Genomic DNA, 19551 nt, shown 5'->3' on the forward strand with positions numbered 1-19551 from the left:
GCAAACATGTACACCACCTCTCCATTCCTTCATAAATAACATCAGAAACATACATCAGACAACAGAGAAACAGTTTGAAGATAAAAACAAAGGTTCGTACTTGTGTACACTCATGTGTTTGTTTGCATTAATGTGTGTGTTACTTACATCATACCAACAGGAACCAGGTCCCCCGTGCTCGGATGAAGTCTCACCACCGGCACATTTTGATACTGCAGATACAAACATGCACAAATACATGCAATTAGACAAAGTGCATAATCTGTGTCATCTGTCCATCAGGTGTCAGAATAGCCATTCACTAAACCACCACAGAGCAAATCTTCAGCATTGGATTTATCTGAAGAGATTGTGTTTGCTTATTTCTAACCTATATTTAGTATCTCACCTGTCCCTGGCTGTTAGCACCTGTCTGGCTGTTCAGGTGACCTGACTGCATGTGATAATATGCTGGCTGAGGGTGGGTGTCAAACCTCAGCTCAGCAGTGACAGCAGGGGCGGCAGGAGGAGGTGGAGGTGGAGGGATGGGTGAGTCTCCCAATCAGCCAATCAGAGAGCAGTGTCAATGAGCAGGTAGGACAGATCCTATATAAACCCACCCACTGTCAAGCGTCTGGATCAGAATGAAGAAGTTCTCAAAATGCGGCTCCAACAGACTGTTGGAGGTTGGATTCAATAAGAACTGGTTTTCACTTACAATCACTTACAGCAGAAAGACGCAGACCTCACCTGTGGGTCCGGTGTGTGCAGTGGATCTCACCTGTCAGTCCAATGAGCTGAGGGTAGGAGGGGCGACAGTCAGATCACATTGATGCTGGTCCTAGGTGGTCCACGTCAGGACATCAGGTCCGTGGTTTCTGCTGAGGTGTAAAACTACAAAAGGTAAATAAAGACTTTGTTCCCTGACTCACCTGCTTCATTCAATGTTAACTCTTCATCACTAACACACAGTCAGCGCTGTGTTAGTTAGTCCAGAAAAAGGAAATTGATCCCAGACACACGATTGAACCTTTGATGACACTCACCATCATGGTGGAGGTCTGACGTCACTGAAGTCTGACGCTATCTGTCAGAGCCAATCAGAGAGCAGGTAGGACAGGCAAACTGACTTTCCTGACTCACCTGCTTCGGTGCAGCTTCCGCAGTAATGCGGTCAATGTACTGGTCCGTCGTGGTGAAGAAGGGGCAGAGTTTTTGCTCTCATGCTCTCAATTTACAGGTCGATGTACGTTCCTATTCTCACCTATGGACATGAGCTACAAGCGGCTGAAATGAGTTTCCTCCGCAGGGTGGCTGGGCGCTCCCTTAGAGATAGGGTGAGGCGCTCGGTCATCCGGGAGGAGCTTGGAGTACAGCCGCTGCTCCTCCACATCAAGAGGGGCCAGTTGTGTGGCTCGGGCATCTATTCAGGATGCCCCCTGGATGCCTCCCTAGGGAGGTGTTCCGGGCATGTCTCACCGGGAGGAGGCCCCGGGGAAGACCTAGGACACGCTGGAGGGACTATGTCTCTCGGCTGGCCTGGGAACGCCTCGGGGTTCCCCCAGAAGAGCTGGAAGAAGTGTCCGGGGAGAGGGAAGTCTGGGCGTCCCTGCTTAGACTGCTGCCCCCGAGACCCGGCTCCGAATAAGCGGATGATGATGATGATGATGATGTGTCCTCCTTTCACCCAGCCCGGCCATCGGCAGGAGGGTCCCCCATCTGAGCCAGGTTCTGCTCAAGGTTTCTTCCTGTTAAAAGGGAGCTTTTCCTTGCCACTGTCGCCTTAAGTGCTTGCTCTGGGGTCAGGCTCTGGGTCTCTGTAAAGCGCTTTGAGACAATTTTGATTGTGGAAGGCGCTATATAAATAAAATTGAATTGAATTGAATTGAATTAAAACTACAAAAGATAAATAAAGACTTTGTTCCCTGACTCACCTGCTTCATTCACTGTTAACTCTTCATCATTAACACACAGTCAGCGCTGTGTTAGTTAGTCCAGCAACAGGAAATTCATTTGCAACAACTGAGTAATTAACTATTTAAGCCATGTTTCAGATGTTCTGAGGTTTTATCCAGTTAGATGTCACACTTGACTGTTTGTCACATGACAGGAAATAAACACGCTGCTGAAAAAGCCTGAGGAGGCCACTCCACCTCTAAACTGGTCTGACTCATAGAAAATCCCACCTCTGAACTGCACTGGAGCTCTGCCTCACTTGCTGAATGTGCCTCCAGTTTCTGTCCCACACTGAGCTGAGTGCAGAGCGAGCTCCTGTCCCAGGAAACAAGGAGCTGAGAACACAGACTGTGGCTCCAAATTCATTTAGTAAATCTGACCCCCGATATACAATGAAGCACTGTTTTTCCATATTTGTTATGATTGCTATTGTTACACTTCTCTGAAAGACAGACACCTCCTGTGAGAGACATCTATCATTCATTTAAGAGACATTTATTCTGCTATACAACACTACAAGAAAAATATGAAATACATGTGACTCCAGTTGGTTTGGTCATCCTGGAGGACACTGTCCTGAGACTTGTACTGTAACTAGCCCTCAAGGACTTGAGACCTGAGTTGGACCAACTGGGACAAGTATTAGTGTGCAGAGAGATTAGACAGTTGATGGGTGTACTATATAAATACCCAACTGTTAATCCTTTTTGTGACCTACCATTTTATTTGCAACCCTGAAGAACTGAGAGACATCACGGACCACATTTCCAAAGCCATCATAAGGCCGCACATAAGGCCTAACCCACAATGGAAGCTGAGCCCGGGCATCAGAGGACTTAAACCTGTGGGAGAAGTCACACGTTATTTTATTTTAATCACCTTCATCATTGTTGAACAGATCAGTTCTTTCTGAATGATGTTAGTAAAGCTAAAAGTTTGTTTAATTACTCCACAGATTTTACACTTTAAGTTCAGGTTACTTGTCACAAGACTAGAATTATTAGTTCACTTTAGTTAAAAGTTTAAAGTTAAAACTTATTTCATGCATTTTCCTGATTGCTGGTTGCTAGATAGAAAAATATAATAACAGCAAATAGTCCTACTTTAATTTTAGGGGCTTTTAATGATTAATGCGTCTTTTAATAACACAGTAGCAACATTAACAGAGTTTTTGTTGCCTATGACAACTTTCTTTTTCTGGCACGACTTGTTTTTCAAGACATTTTGTGCAACTTTATTATTATTATTACTTTATTATTCCAGCACTGACAATTTGGACTGCAGGGTAGACATGAGAATGAAAGCCATGCTAGGATGGCAGTGCATTTTCATATTCTTACCCTAACCTCTCTCTTCAAACTCTCTGAACTATACAAATAAATGGCTCCTTACAGCCTGATGAAAGCCACCTGTTAATGAGGAGATGCTTTCTCATGAGATTTCATTGTTTGCATAATTAATGTCTGTAAAACTGCTCGTTTTGAGAGCCTGGTTCATTCAAAAAAACATTAGCAAAGAGTAAAAAGAAAGAGCAAAAGATATTAAGTTCACTGTGATGAGAAAAGCTGGAAATTATTATTCCCACAGTGGAAGAAAATGAGCGAACGTTTGACATTCGCTCAGCAAAGACATTGTGTCTTTTGGATATAAAAGATAGGTGCCAAGGTAAAAAGAGTATATTCTGAAGCATTTCTCCAGACTCCATGAAACCATAACAACCTCACCTTCCCTCGACACACAGCAAAGAAGGATCCCCCTTTGGATGCTGGATCGTTGACTTTGTTGTAGAATCCGTTCATGACCTGAAAAAGACTGTCTTTAGGGTTTGGACCTCTGTCTGGTGTGCACATTTAAACACTGGATCCAAGAGCCATTTCAATCATTTATTTTTGAAGGATGGATGGGTGAAGGGATGAATGGATGAATGGGTAAATGGATGATTTTCTGTATAAAGGAATACACAATTAAAATACTGCCATACATGTGACAACCAGCTAAGTGAACAAAGGAAATAATCTGCTTACATTTTTATGCATCCACCGAAGGCCTAAAAGGAGTAATACTCTGTTAAAGAATCTCACATCCAGAGAGTTTAGTTAGTGTGTGGGTGTGGGTGGAAAAGCTCACCACACTAATCGGGCCACAGGCCTGACATACTGTTTTCCATTAATGGTAACTACTGCAGCCCGTACTCTTCCATCTTTACCTGGCATCACCCGAGTTATTTTAGCAACAGGCCACAAACCCCTCGGTAACTGAGGGTCTATGCACAAGACAACTGCACCTTCTTCCATTTTGCAGGTGTCTCTTTGCCATTTATGACGAACTTGGAGAGTGGGGAGGTAATCTCTGATGAAACGAGACCAAAACAGGTCTATTAATATCTGACTATGTCTCCATCGTCTTCTGCCAATGATCTCAGTGTTTGCATACACTGCCTGAGGGAGGGAGGCATCTCTTCTTCCCATGAGGAGGAGATTTGGTGTTACAGGGTCAGGATCCGCTACATCTGCAGACACATATCCAATGGGCTTGGAGTTTAGAATACCTTCTATTTCAGTCAGAACAGTGACAAGGACTTCTTCTGTAACAGTCTGATTGCTCAATACAACTCTTAGTGCTGATTTAATTGATCTCACTTCTCTTTCCCACATACCACCAAAATGAGGGGCATTTGGTGGATTGAATCGGAAATGTATCTGTTGTTTCTCCAGCTGTTCCCACCTTTTCCATGCTTGGCTCAGCTCACTGTCCTTTATAGGTGTATCCCATTCTTTGTGGTTGATCCAAAACTGTTGAAGTAGGACCTTTGCTCTTGTAGTGAAGGGCACAATATATCCCAGTGGATCATATTGTGAGGCTAGGATTTTATATATGTTTCTCAAGGTGAGATTGGAATACTTGACAGATCTATGTTTGAAGCCTAAGGAATCTGATGAATAATGCCAAATTAGCCCTAGAGCACCCTCTCTTGGATCTGAGTGGTCTTTATTTAGCCATAGCTCAGTGCTGTCTGACCGTGCTTCTGGTGGCAGGTCTTCCACCACAGACTGAAAGTTACTTGCCCACTGTCGGATCTCAAATCCTCCTGACATTAATAAGGAACGCAACTTCAAAAGGAGCTGTTTAGCTTCTTCTGGATGTGGGAATGACCGGAGGCAGTTATCAACATAAAATGACTGGGTTACCGTCTCCACAACATCTTCATTCTGTTCCTTGTGATCTTGGACGTGCCTCTGCACTGCATATGTGGCACAACACGGACTGCTGGTTGTTCCAAATGGAAGAACTTGCCATTCATACACATCTGGTAGGGTTTTACGTTCCATGTGGCGCCACAAGAACCTGAGGAGAGGCCTATCCTGAGGTAACAATCTCACCTGATGGAACATAGATTTGATGTCACCACTAATAGCCACTCTATGCTGGCGGAATCTCAGGAGTACACCAATCAGGGATGGACCTAGAGTAGGACCGGGGAGAAGCTGATTGTTCAGTACTTGGCCTTGATAGGAAAAAGAACAGTTAAAGACAATCCGATGTTTGCTATTGTGCTCTACAAGGTGATGGGGTATGTACCATGATTCAGAGGATTGAGAGACTTGGTCAGTGCTGAGTTTGGTGATGTACCCTGTTTGAATTAACTTATCTACTTCCTTATTGTAGATTTCGACCAGCTCTGGTTTCTTCTGTAGCTGCCGTTCAGCACTGCGAAGGAGAGGCATCACAGACTCTTTAGGAGCTTGGAGCTTTGGAGCATTTTTGGCTCGTAACAAGGGGGTTGCATAGTGTTCAATTCCATCCACATTGATCCTTATGGTTTTTGTTTCCAGCAGTTCCATAGCCTCTCTATCCTGTTTTGATCTAGTGATCAATTTCTCATTTCTGTAGGGGAGGATGTCAGCCTGCCACAGCTTCTCCACATCACGTTTTAGCTCTGCATAAGGGCTCATTATTGAGATAAATAAACACTGGGGTGAGTTTTGCAGTCCAGGTAAATTTGTAGGTCCCTGGAGAGCCCAGCCAAGCTTAGTGTTTACTGCAACAGGGGCTTTCTTCAGTCCAAATGGGAGGCGCACGGGTTCAATGGGGGTTATAAGGTGAGGGTTATCAGTTCCAATGAGGATCTGAGGCTGCACATTGGAAAAGGTCTCCAAGGGTACATCATGGAGGTGACTATAGCGTTGCTTAAGTGCCTTAACAGGATAAGTCTGTTCCACTAATGATAGTCTATTGGATGTAAATGCTCCTTGAATTGTAAATGTTAGGTTAGGATTGGATGCTGCAGCTATTTTTACACTGACTGACCTGCCATACATTGTGTCTGTCTCTTGTCTTACTGTCCGCAGGTCTAGTTTCTCAGCCGCCCCGTCAAGACCAAGGTACTCGGCTGCTGAAGGCAGTACAATAGTGCGTTCTGAGCCATCATCAAGGATTGCATATGTGTCAAGGATTCTATTCTTATTACTTAACCTTACCTTCACTACCTTCAGCAAGATTTTAGGAGATTTGTTTTGAGGATTCATATACAGCACTTTGGAGGCAGTGGCTTGTTTATTTACTTCATGGAGGATTCCCAAGTGCTTCCCGTTGCATTTAGGACAGGGTTTTCTTAGGTTGCAGCGTGCTGCCAAATGAGATTGTCCACATCTCCAGCATCTTCCTTGCTCTTTAATCCATTTTGTTACCTCTTCTGTACTGAGTTCCTTTAGTTCTTTGCAGTATGTCATGGAATGATCAGGGGACTGACAGTAGGAACATTTGAATTTGGGTGAGGACCTGTCTGAAGTTATTTTCCCATGAACAGCTTTTGAATTGGCACCATGGAGCACAGTAGCTGACAAAGGAGGAAACTTCGATTTCTGACTATACTCTCTACGGGGGGCTTGAGAAGAACTTATTTGAAGAGTGGATACCTGGGCTGCGACGGCTTGGCACTCTGATTCTTCTTGGAGCCATAGGGAGAAATGTACCAGATTATAGTGTTCATTAGGGTGAACTGTGCGAGCATATCTTGCATAGTTAGCCACAAACTCACTTGGTAACTTACTCAGCAACCGATGTACATGTGATGCGCAAGCAAGTTCTGCTCCCCCTTCTGGGCCAAGAGACTGTAACATGCCGACCATAGATCTCACTCTAACTGCAAACCTTTGAAAACTCTCTGCATTTCCAGCAGGAACTCTGGGAAGGTTCAGGATGGACTGTATTTCTTTTAGAGCAAGGTGGTGTGGCTGACCATACTGCTGCTCTAAAGCTGCCAGAGCCATGGTATAGGGTCGTGGGTCATGAGCATATGAGAGAGCAATATGGCGGGCTGAACTCAGGTGCAGATGGTCTAATAGAATATGGTACTTGTAGAGTTCTGGTTCATCTGGAGGTAAGAGGTTGTTAAGTGCCATCTTCAACATTGCAAATTCATGGGGGTCTTCCTGCGTGAAGTTGGGGAATGAGGGTACTTCAATGCGTGAAGAATATCTGGGTCGGTCATTAAGCAAAGCTGGGGCTGGGGGAAGAGTAAGCTGGTGCTGATGCATGGGAACAAGCTGAGAAGGAGGAGCAGGGGCAGGCTGGGATAACTGTGATTGAGGGGGATATGCAGACTGGGATGAGTAAACATGAGGTTGCATGTGGGCAGTATGAGTGAAATGCCTGTACTCTGCCTGTAATGGGATTGGCGTATGCTGTACAGAGACCGGGGGGGCTTGAGTATAATGCACAAGGGGTAAGGATGGTTGGCTCTGGAGTGCACAGGTTGGAGGAAGTGTAGTTGGGTACACATGGGACCGTGGCACTTGAATTTGCTGCTGTTGGGCTACAGAGACCTGGGTAGAATATGGCACGCTGTGTAATACTTGGGAAGAGGCTGGAAAACTGGGGGGAGCATGTGTCTGGGCTGCCTGCCTGGAATATTTGCTGCCTGAGGTCCACTGGCCGGTAATTGTGTAAGCTGAGGGCATCACACTGGTGGATAAAGGAAGTTCAGGTAATGTAAGTGGAAGTTCTTGTGCAACCGATCTGTGGTATGGACCCTCAGTCTCCTTTATTTCAGGTTGGGTTATATTGTCGCCTGTGGTAGTTAATTGTGTGGTGACAGGCTGTAGTGGTCTCTCATGTCTCCCCTGACATTGCAGTGTCTGAACAGACTGGGAAATTCTCTCATGCCTGGGTTTCTGTACAGACTCTGATAATGCAGGCTCTGATTGTGACTTATATGTATATGGATCATGGGTTTCTGGATTAGAAGTCTTGTCCTGTTGTACACATGCTCCTTCACAGGATTCATCACCACTTTGCTCTTCAAATTCATCTCCTCCTGAAACACTCTGCTCATAGTGGTCAAGTCTGTGTCTGAGTTCTGCTACAATACCTTTCAGCTGTGCCAGTTCTTGCTTTAAAAGGACGGCTTCTGGAGGTGAAGGACAGGCTGCTCCATCCTGTGCAAGGGCCTGGCTGTAAAGCTGGGTTTGGTAGTCTCTGAGGTAACCAGGTGGTCTCCTCTCTCGTCGTGGCCTTCCATGTGCTTCTTCATCTGATCCGGCTCTAGGATCCATACCCAGTCTAGAGGTCGACTCCGGCTCGAAGGACCATGAAAAAGACTGTCTTTAGGGTTTGGACCTCTGTCTGGTGTGCACATTTAAACACTGGATCCAAGAGCCATTTCAATCATTTATTTTTGAAGGATGGATGGGTGAAGGGATGAATGGACGAATGGATGAATGGGTAAATGGATGATCTTCTGTATAAAGGAATACACAATTAAAATACTGCCATACATGTGACAACCAGCTAAGTGAACAAAGGAAATAATCTGCTTACATTTTTATGCATCCACCGAAGGCCTAAAAGGAGTAATACTCTGTCACAGAATCTATTTAAACAAAGAAATTAATATACAACAAATGTTACTCAACAGAATTGGGTATAAATAAACTCAAATATAAGCAGAGGCAAACAAAACAGCAGATAACATAGAGTGTCTTACTGGTGTGGCAGCATGGCTGAGAACAAAGTGGGATCTGTGGAGAACACACAGCCTTTTATTACCTCCTTAGCTCCTCCCCTGTTCAGGTGAGCTTTTCCACCCACACCCACACACTAACTAAACTCTCTGGATATGAGATTCTTTAACATGACCTAAGAACAGACAAAGAGATCAGATATTGTTACCAACTCACACCATGTCCAGCTCATGAAATACTGTGAGACCTGTAAAGGTCTGGAAACCTGGACGTTGTCTAAAGAGTGGTTTCATAGCCATGCACACAGATATTTAATTAAACCACATTCACCTCAGTGAAGGTGCCCTTTCCTTTAGGTTCAACAAACATGGGCTTTATGCTGTCAATGCGATCTGCACGTCCATTAGCCTAATGAGAGAGAACACACACACTGTGGCCGATATTTCAACATTCAATTCAGAAATCATTTGGAACATCTCTAATACATAAATCAACAAAAATACAACACGATAAAAGCAATATATTTTCCTGAGAGCCACATTTCCACTTACTCTCCAGAATTCCAGGGTTTTTTCCATTAAAGGGAAGGAGGGAAAAAACACTAAGAGACCATGAGGAACCACACGGCTCAGGTTGGCTGAGGAGAGAACACAATAAGAAAGGATCAAGGATCAAGGAACTTTTATTGTCATGCCAGTACATTTACATGTTATGGCACGAAATTAGTACTCAGGTCCCAGTTTAAGCCATCAAGAGCAAGATGTAAAGAGCCAAAATATAAATATAAACATAAGGGCAATAAAAATATAGACAACAGAGCAAAATATAAACATATAAACAATTAAATAAAATAAAATAAGGATGCCGAGATTAGCATGTGCATAAACATGCATGTGCAAGTAGGAGGTAGTACTAGTGCAAAGAGGTAGTCCATATATTGCACCTATATGAACATGTTACCCAGTTCGCCTACAGAGCAAACCGGTCCACAGAGGACGCCATAGCCACAGCACTCCACACTGCACTATCACACCTGGAGCAGCAAGGGAGCTATGTGCGGATGCTCTTTGTAGATTACAGCTCTGCATTCAACACCATCCTCCCTCACAAGCTAGTGGTCAAACTGGGGGACCTGGGGCTTCCACACTCAATCTGTATGTGGATAGACAGCTTCCTCTCTGACCGCAGACAGAGGGTCAGAGTGGGCCACCACACATCCACAGCCCTAAGCCTCAGTACTGGCTCTCCCCAGGGCTGTGTGCTGAGTCCCTTGCTCTACTCCCTCTACACACATGACTGCTCCCCTGTTCATCACAGCAACAAAATGGTGAAATTTGCAGATGACACTACATTGGTGGGACTCATCTCCGGGGGTAGGGGGGAGTCTGCCTACAGAGATGAGGTGGAGCAACTGTCAACATGGAGCAGGGCAAACAACCTGCTCCTAAACACCTCAAAAACCAAAGAGCTCATCATAGACTTCAGGAGAAAGAAAACAGAGATCACACCTTTAACCATCAATGGGGACTGTGTGGAGAGGGTGGCAGACTTCCGCTTCCTGGGTGTCCACATAGAGGAGAGTCTATCCTGGAGCGTGAACACCTCTGAGCTGCTGAAAAAGGCCCAGCAGAGACTGTACTTCCTGAGGATACTCAGGAGGAATAACATCACCCAAAGACTGCTGGTATCTTTTTATCGTGCCTCCATTGAGAGCATACTAACATACTGCATGTGTGTATGGTACACCAGCTGCACAGCGGCTCAGAGGAAAGCACTCCAGAGGGTCATCAACACTGCCCAAAAGATAGTCGGCTGCCCTCTCCCCACACTGGAAGAACTACACAGTTCTCGCTGTTTGAAAAAAGCACAGAATATTATAAAGGACACCCACCATCCCGGTCACTTCCTGTTTGAACTATTGCCTTCAGGCAGAAGGTACAGGTCAATAAATGCAAGGACAAACAGATTCAAACACAGTTTTTATCCAACCGCAATAACAACCCTCAATACTGTAAAAAAATAATATGCAATACTCTGTTTTTAAGCAATGATTTGGTGCGTATGACTGCGTGTGTATGTCTGTTGTGTATGCTGCTAATGTTACTATATGTTCTATATGTTTTATTTATTTATTCTTTTTAATATTTTTCTTAATGCACTGACTGGAGAGCACTTTAAATTTCGTTGTACCTGTGACAATGACAATAAAAGATCTATTCTATTCTATTCTATGATGGCCAAGTATTGCACATAGTGGATGGTGTTGTAGTTCAAGTCAGTCAGTGTGTGGTGAGGAGGGGAGGGAGGGGGGGCTATCTACAGGGCAGGGCTAGAGTTCAGCAGTTTTACAGCTTCAGGGAAGAAGCTGTTCCTGAGCCTAGTGGTCCTGCACCGGATGCTCCTCAGCCGCCTGCCTGAGGGGAGGGGTTGCAAAAGTCTTTGTGCGGGATGGGTGGAGTTGTTCATGATGCGGAGGGCCCTCCCTCTGCATCGTGCTGTGTAGTGGTCTGAGGTGGTGGGCAGACTGTTCCCCACAGTCCTCTGTGCAGCCTTTACCACCCTCTGCAGAGCCTTCCTCTCAGCAGCAGAGCAGCTGCCATGCCACACAGTGATGCAGGTGCAGAGGACGCTCTCCAGCATCGCTAGCTTTCAGCAGAGCTAGGAGAAAGATATTCACATGAGGATGACGACAGAAATAATGAAGAATAAAAATATTTCCATACAGTACACATAGTATAATGTTTGACCTTACCAACAGTTTTGCCTAAAGATGCCATGTTTTCAGGAACAAACCTGTCACAGAAGGAAAGATCAGCAGCTTTAAATGAATCATCATTGTCATTGTAAGAGTTAAACTGTTTTAATATGAAAAAGTTGAAATATTACACTTCTCCAAAGGCCGAGTCCCATCAGGACATTACATGAGATGTAAGAGTAAACCCTGATGTAATAAAATAAAGCCAACACATCAGATACAGTTGGTTTATGAGAACATGGACATTTCTGTGTGAAAGACATCTGGACTTCAGAAAGCTCAGCAAAAGATGAGCTGAATGGTGCCATGATGACTTTTCACAGCAGGACATTAAACTCCATCACAAGACAGATTCCAAAACAATGTGTACATCTGTCCAATCAATGGACATGATTAAAAGTGTAGAAGCCTTTCTGAAGAAGAGAATACTGTAGAACAGAATGAAGAACAGGATACTGAAGAATAGAATACTGTTGAATAGAACAGAATAATGTAGACTAGAACGTAGAATAGGGAAAACTGTCAAATGTTCAGCTTCTGTGCCATAAGTTAGTACAAGATCAAGAGTGTGATTAAAACGGTGAGTTGGTTTGTTAAGATTTTGCAAGAAGCCGAGTGTAAATACTGAATAGAATGCAGTCTTAAGTCATTGTGGGTATCTACATGAATATTAAAGTCACCCACTATAATTGCTTTATCCGTACTAAGCACTAAATCAGATAAAAATTCAGTGAATTCAGATAAAAACTCTGAGTAAGCAGCAGGTGGACGATACACCACAGCAAATAGGACTGGTTTTTCTGTCTTCCAGTTTGGATGTGAGAGGCTGAGGATAAGGCTTTCAAATGTGCTAGGCTAACTAGGCTTGGGTCTGGGATTAATTAATAAACTTGAGTGGTAGATTTCTGCCACTCCTCCTCCTCGGCCTGTGCCTTGAGGAATGTGATAATTAATATGACTAGCAGGGGTTGACTCAGTTAGACTGACATATTCTTCCTCCTGCAGCCAGGTCTCAGTAAGACAGAATAAATCAATCTGCTGATCCATTATCAAATGATTTACTAACAGAGATTTAGACAAAAGAGATCTAATGTTTAATAGCCCACATCTAATTGTGGTGTTTTTATTTTTTTTAGGTTTTTATGAATAACACCTCTTGCCTTTTCCAGTTGTCTATGAAGGCCACGTCGTTTGCTGGACACCACCTAGACAGCCAGTGACGGAATGATGACATGCGGCTAAACATGTCATCACTGGTTAAATCGGGCAGGAGTCCAGAGAAAACTACGAAGTCCGACACTGTTTTGGCAAAGTTACACACCGATTCCACATTAATTTTAGTGACCTCCGATTGGCGTAATCGGGTGTAATTACCGCCGACGTGAATAACAATCTTACCAAATGTACGTTTATCCTTAGCCAGCAGTTTTAAATACGATTCAACGTCGCCCGCTCTGTCCCCAGGAATGCATTTAACTATGGTCGCTGGAGTTTCTAACTTCACATTTGGCTAAATAGAGCTGCCAATAAGCAGAGTTTTTTCCTCAGCGGGTGTGTCGCTGATTGGGGAAAATGTGTTTGAAACGTGAAGCGGTTGCTGGTGAACCACGGGCCGTTGTTTCAGGCTATGTTTCCTTCAGACTGCCACCCAGCCGCCCTGGCTTCCCAGCTGCTCGGGAGCTGGCGGGGAACAGCTAACAGGAGCGAAAGTAGGACGGCTACCTGAAGCTGGTCCAGACCAAGTACTGGGGACTGACTAGCTAGCGCTGCTACGGGGTGGTTATCTATGGTGCGGAGCCGAGCCTCTACTTCCCTCAGCCTCGCATCCAATGCTACAAAAATACTACATTTATTACACATACCATTATCGCTAAAGGAGGCAGAGGAGTGACTAAACATCTCACACACCGTGCAAGAAAGAGGAGAGACAGCAGGAGAGAGAGAAGCCATTGCTAACAGCTAAGCTAGCGGACCAGAGATAGAGTGATTATATTCTAGTGTTAAATCCCAAGGGGCCCGTGCACAACAGATGTTCAACTAAAGCAATATACGTGTGCAAGAATTCAGAGATTGAACACAGAGCACGGCAAAGTTAATGTAGATTGATAAGCTAGGATAACTGGAAACACTCGTAGCACCACAGTGCAGAAGCAGCAAACAGGAAGTGACACAATACGTTACCAGCACGTCAGCACGTCTCCCAGCAGAGTCTAACCCCGCCCGCTCTGTGACATCATCCCAGACACACGATTGAACCTTTGATGACACTCATCATCATGGTGGAGGTCTGACGCCATCTGTAAGAGCCAATCAGAGAGCAGTGTCAATGAGCAGGTAGGACAGATCCTATATAAACCCACGGTCAAGTGTCTGGATCAGAAAGAAGAACTTCTCAACATGTGGCCCCCAAAAGACTGTTGGAGACTGGATTCAGTAAGACCTTATTTTCATCCCTTAGACTCCCTTTGGGTCATGACTGAAAGGACAAGATCTCGGATACAAGCGGCCGAAATGAGTTTCCGCCGCAGGGTGGCTGGGTGCTCCCTTAGAGATAGGGTGAGGAGCTCGGTCATCCGGGAGGAGCTTGGAGTACAGCCGCTGCCCCTCCACATCGAGAGGGGCCAGTTGAGGTGGCTCGGGAATCTATTCAGGATTCCTTTATATAGAATCAGGCAAACTGATCCTATATAAACCCACCCACTGTCAAGTGTCTGGATCAGAAAGAAGAACTTCTCAACATGTGGCCCCCAACAGACTGTTGGAGACTGAATTCAATAAGACCTTATTTTCATCACTTCCAGCAGAAAAACAGGGAAACGCAGACCTCACCTGTGGGTCCGGTGTGTGCAGTGGATCTCACCTGTCAGTCCAATGAGTCTGAGGGTAGGAGGGGCGACAGTCAGATCACACTGATGCTGGTCCTAGGTGGTCCACGTCAGGACATCAGATATTTCTGCTGAGGTGTAAAACTAGAAAAGATAAATAAAGACTTTGTTTCCTGACTCACCTGATTCGGTGCAGCTTCCGCAGTAATGCGGTCAATGTACTGGTCCGTCGTGGTGAAGAAGGAGCGGAGTTTTTTCTCTCATGCTCTCAATTTACCGGTCGATGTACGTTCCTATTCTCACCTATGGACATGAGCTACAAGTGGCCGAAATGAGTTTCCTCCGCAGGGTGGCTGGGCGCTCCCTTAGAGATAGGGTGAGGCGCTCGGTCATCCGGGAGGAGCTTGGAGTACAGCCGCTGCTCCTCCACATCGAGAGGGGCCAGTTGAGGTGGCTCGGGCATCTATTCAGGATGCCCCCTGGATGCTTCCCTAGGGAGGTGTTCCGGGCATGTCTCACCGGGAGGAGGCTGCGGATGATGATGATGATGATGATGTGTCCTCCTTTCACCCAGCCCGGCCATCGGCAGGAGGGTCCCCCATCTGAGCCAGGTTCTGCTCAAGGTTTCTTCCTGTTAAAAGGGAGTTTTCCTTGCCACTGTCGCCTTAAGTGCTTGCTCTGGGGTCAGACTCTGGGTCTCTGTAAAGCGCTTTGAGACAATTTTGATTGTGGAAGGTGCTATATAAATAAAATTGAATTGAATTGAATTGAATTAAAACTACAAAAGATAAATAAAGACTTTGTTCCCTGACTCACCTGCTTCATTCACTGTTAACTCTTCATCAATAACACACAGTCAGCGCTGTGTTAGTTAGTCCAGAAACAGGAAATTCATTTGCAACAACTGAGTAATTAACTATTTAAGCCATGTTTCAGATGTTCTGAGGTTTTATCCAGTTAGATGTGACCCTTCACTGTTTGTCACATGACAGGAAATGAAAATCTTCACCGTTTGAACTGCTGTTAACACATTTCATACTGGGATCGATCAAGAAAATGAGCGTCACACTATCAATAATGAAATGAATCCTTAACTGCAGTGATATTTTTGATCAGTTATGTTGATTAAAGGGTCAGTTGGTCTAAAACATATTTCTTCTTCCAAACAACCTAATGATGATGTGGTGTCAGGTTTTGTGCAATGTGTTTAGAATCCATCTATGCCTCACCCCTCCTCACCCTTCTATGCTTCACCCATATCCATCTGTGTTCTGCTTATTCTAGACCTGATTCTCTGTATTTCCACCGCTCTGTCTCACACACACACACACACTTCTACTATGTCTCCCACACACATCTCCACTATGTCTCTCATGTCTGATCATGTGTAAAGGCCACGTGCTGTACTTTTTAGGTATAGGATGGGAAGGGCTAAATTTTAGATATGAGTAGAATCATCCCAAAAATAACAGAAAAGAAGGAAAAGAAAGAAAAGAAAGAGCTGTTTATTCTTTAAGTAAGGTATTAATTCAGATGCAGCCTTCTGTGCACGCATACTTTGACAGGGACACTGGAGACAGACACGTATTAAGCCTACAGTGTAAATTATATGCACCTCAAAGGTCAGGTTAAAAGAAAATCGGTTCACATCAGGAGGGAAAAAAGAAGAGGAACCCCACCAGAGACCTCCACTTTAGCATTATGGACAGAGAACAGTGTTTTACACAGCAACATTTATGGTAATGACTTATTTTATCACCAGAAGCTTCTGCTCCGGGGTCAGCTGTTCAGATTTCTTCCACATAGCTGAAAAACAAGGGACGAAGTCATTGGTAACTCCGTTTGAGACATACACACTAATACATGTCAAAAAGAAAGAACAGCTTTTGGCTTGTAGGACAGACCACAGTGTCTCACAGAAAACACAATACCTTCTCCTCTCCCACCACACCATCGTCGTTTCCTCCACTGTGATGGTCGATTTGCTCCAGAGCCTCCAACAGGTTGGCTGGTCTCCTCTGACTCTTCTGCACCTCACACTCATACTGAAGAAAGATCCTGGGCATCCCAGTGGCTCCAGTGTGTTCATCTGATCACAAAGACCAAACAAGAGCTTAAAAACACATTAAGGATTAACTTCTCCTCTGTGAACTGTTTCAGGATTTGAAGGAGTCATATATTCATACTCACTGAGCCTCCTCCTCTTCAGGCTGGGAAGGTGGGCATCCAGCACCTTGGCCTTCTGGGTGTGGGAGCTTTGGGAGTGTGAGCAGGAAGTGAAGCCAGAGGGCTGAGTATCTGGCAAACACACTGCCCCACAGCTCTCTGTAGCAGTCTTCTTCTCTACCACAGGCCTCTGTTACATCCAAACACACACAGTCAGTACTGTACAGGCAGTTAATGGTCACAGCTCTGGATCAGACCTCTCAGCAGTAAACACAGTTGTACAGGTGTAGAGGAAGGAAATAAACACGCTGCTGAAAAAGCCTGAGGAGGAGCGAGCTCCTGTCCCAGGAAACAAGGAGCTGAGAACACAGACTGTGGCTCCAAATTCATTTAGTAAATCTGACCCTCGATATACAATGAAGCACTGTTTTTCCATATTTGTTATGATTGCTATTGTTACACTTCTCTGAAAGACAGACACCTCCTGTGAGAGACATCTATCATTCATTTAAGAGACATTTATTCTGCTATACAACACTACAAGAAAAATATGAAATACATGTGACTCCAGTTGGTTTGGTCATCCTGGAGGACACTGTCCTGAGACTTGTACTGTAACTCAAGGACTTGAGACCTGAGTTGGACCAACTGGGACAAGTATTAGTGTGCAGAGAGATTAGACAGTTGATGGGTGTACTATATAAATACCCAATTGTTAATCCTTTTTGTGACCTACCATTTTATTTGCAACCCTGAAGAACTGAGAGACATCACGGACCACATTTCCAAAGCCATCATAAGGCCGCACATAAGGCCTAACCCACAATGGAAGCTGAGCTCGGGCATCAGAGGACTTGGGAGAAGTCACACGTTATTTTATTTTAATCACCTTCATCATTGTTGAACAGATCAGTTCTTTCTGAATGATGTTAGTAAAGCTAAAAGTTTGTTTAATTACTCCACAGATTTTACACTTTAAGTCACAAGACTAGAATTATTAGTTCACTTTAGTTAAAAGTTTAAAGTTAAAACTTATTTCATGCATTTTCCTGATTGCTGGTTGCTAGATAGAAAAATATAATAACAGCATCCACAAACAGTCCTACTATAGTTTTAGGGGCTTTTAATGACTAATACATCTTTTAATAACACAGTAGCAACATTAACAGAGTTTTTGTTGCCTATGACAACTTTTTTTTCTGGCACGACTTGTTTTTCAAGACATTTTGTGCAACTTTATTATTATTATTACTTTATTATTCCAGCACTGACAATTTGGACTGCAGGGTAGACATGAGAATAAAAGCCATGCTAGGATGGCAGTGCATTTTCATATTCTTACCCTAACCTCTCTCTTCAAACTCTCTTAACTATACAAATAAATGGCTCCTTACAGCCTGATGAAAGCCACCTGTTAATGAGGAGATGCTTTCTCATGAGATTTCATTGTTTGCATAATTAATGTCTGTAAAACTGCTCGTTTTGAGAGCCTGGTTCATTCAAAAAAACATTAGCAAAGAGTAAAAACAAAGAGCAGAGCTGCCTGAAATCTGCAAGAAAAAAAAACAAACGGTGTGTCAGGTGTCATATGAGAGGACCTGAAACTGTTAGAAATTATTAATAGCATATCCATGGATATACATGGATGTATGTTTATGATCCTCATAAATAAATGTGCAGTGTCTGAGAAGTCTGACCTCTGATCACACAGGAAGATGGCTCCATAGTCCTCCTTAAGGAAAATGACTCTGCCGATGGCCTGGTTCACAGCCATGAAAGCCTGCTGTCTGTACCACTCCTGCCCAGACAGGTACTGTCCACACACACACACACACACACACACACACACACACACACACACACACACACACACACACAGAGGAAGACACATCCAAGAACTGCATCTTCAGGATGACTCGAGGGTCCAACTTTGGAAGGAAGGGAAGGCCGATAACGATGACACCCCGACCTGTGGTGTCTGCAAAATCCAGACCCTCACTGGCCTGGCATAGGAATATGTTAACCGAAGTTCATTTACAGATGGATGCATTTGTGTAATGTTACAGCTGATATAAAGGAAATTACAACTCGTATGCAAACAGAGGGGTTCCTGTCAAACCTGCATAGGTGTAATAGCAATAGAAAGTTACTGGCTTGTGGGTAAAACAGAGGGATTTTGACAATAGCAAAGTGAAAATGACTTCCAGTAATGAAGCCAAAAACTAAACGTTTAGCCTGATGGTGACACAAGAGGAGAGGTGATGGGGACACTGAAGACATTGTGTCTTTTGGATATAAAAGATAGGTGCCAAGGTAAAAAGAGTATATTCTGAAGCATTTCTCCAGACTCCATGAAAACATAACAACCTCACCTTCCCCCGACACACAGCAAAGAAGCATCCCCCTTTGGATGCTGAATCGTTGACTTTGCTGTAGAATCCGTCCATAACTGAACAGACAAAGAGATCAGATATTGTTACCAACTCACACCATGTCCAGCTCATGAAATACTGTGAGACCTGTAAAGGTCTGGAAACCTGGACATTGTCTAAAGAGTGGTTTCATAGCCATGCACACAGATATTTAATTAAACCACACTCACCTCAGTGAAGGTGCCCTTTCCTTTAGGTTCATCAAACATGGGCTTTATGCTGTCAATGCGATCTGCACGTCCATTAGCCTAATGAGAGAGAACACACACACTGTGGCCGATATTTCAACATTCAATTCAGAAATCATTTGGAACATCTCTAATACAAAATATTAAACAAATACTAAACAAAAATACAACACGATAAAAGCAATATGTTTTCCTGAGAGGCACATTTCCACTTACTCTCCAGAATTCCAGGGTTTTTTCCGTTAAAGGGAAGGAGGGAAAAAACACTAAGAGACCATGAGGAACCAC

General features: G+C 44.2%; 1 protein-coding gene and 1 long non-coding RNA gene across 2 annotated transcripts; both read right to left on the bottom strand.

The window, feature by feature from the left end:
• Positions 1-16390: 16390 nt before the first annotated feature.
• On the bottom strand, positions 16391-17451 carry LOC121199957 (regulator of telomere elongation helicase 1-like). The gene is made up of 3 exons (XM_041064980.1): positions 17380-17451; positions 16668-16833; positions 16391-16566 (listed from the first exon to the last, which is right to left on the bottom strand). Exons 1-3 carry the CDS (start codon positions 17380-17382, stop codon positions 16391-16393), a joined length of 345 nt encoding a protein of 114 aa, XP_040920914.1. The 5' UTR covers positions 17383-17451.
• A 1499-nt stretch (positions 17452-18950) lies between these two features.
• Positions 18951-19551, bottom strand: LOC121199967. Its single transcript, XR_005896481.1, has 3 exons — positions 19480-19551; positions 19246-19323; positions 18951-19092 (listed from the first exon to the last, which is right to left on the bottom strand). It is a non-coding gene; the product is annotated as an uncharacterized LOC121199967 (long non-coding RNA).

This window comes from Toxotes jaculatrix, chromosome 19 (genome assembly GCF_017976425.1).
Source record: "Toxotes jaculatrix isolate fToxJac2 chromosome 19, fToxJac2.pri, whole genome shotgun sequence".
Taxonomy (NCBI): Eukaryota; Metazoa; Chordata; class Actinopteri; family Toxotidae; genus Toxotes; species Toxotes jaculatrix.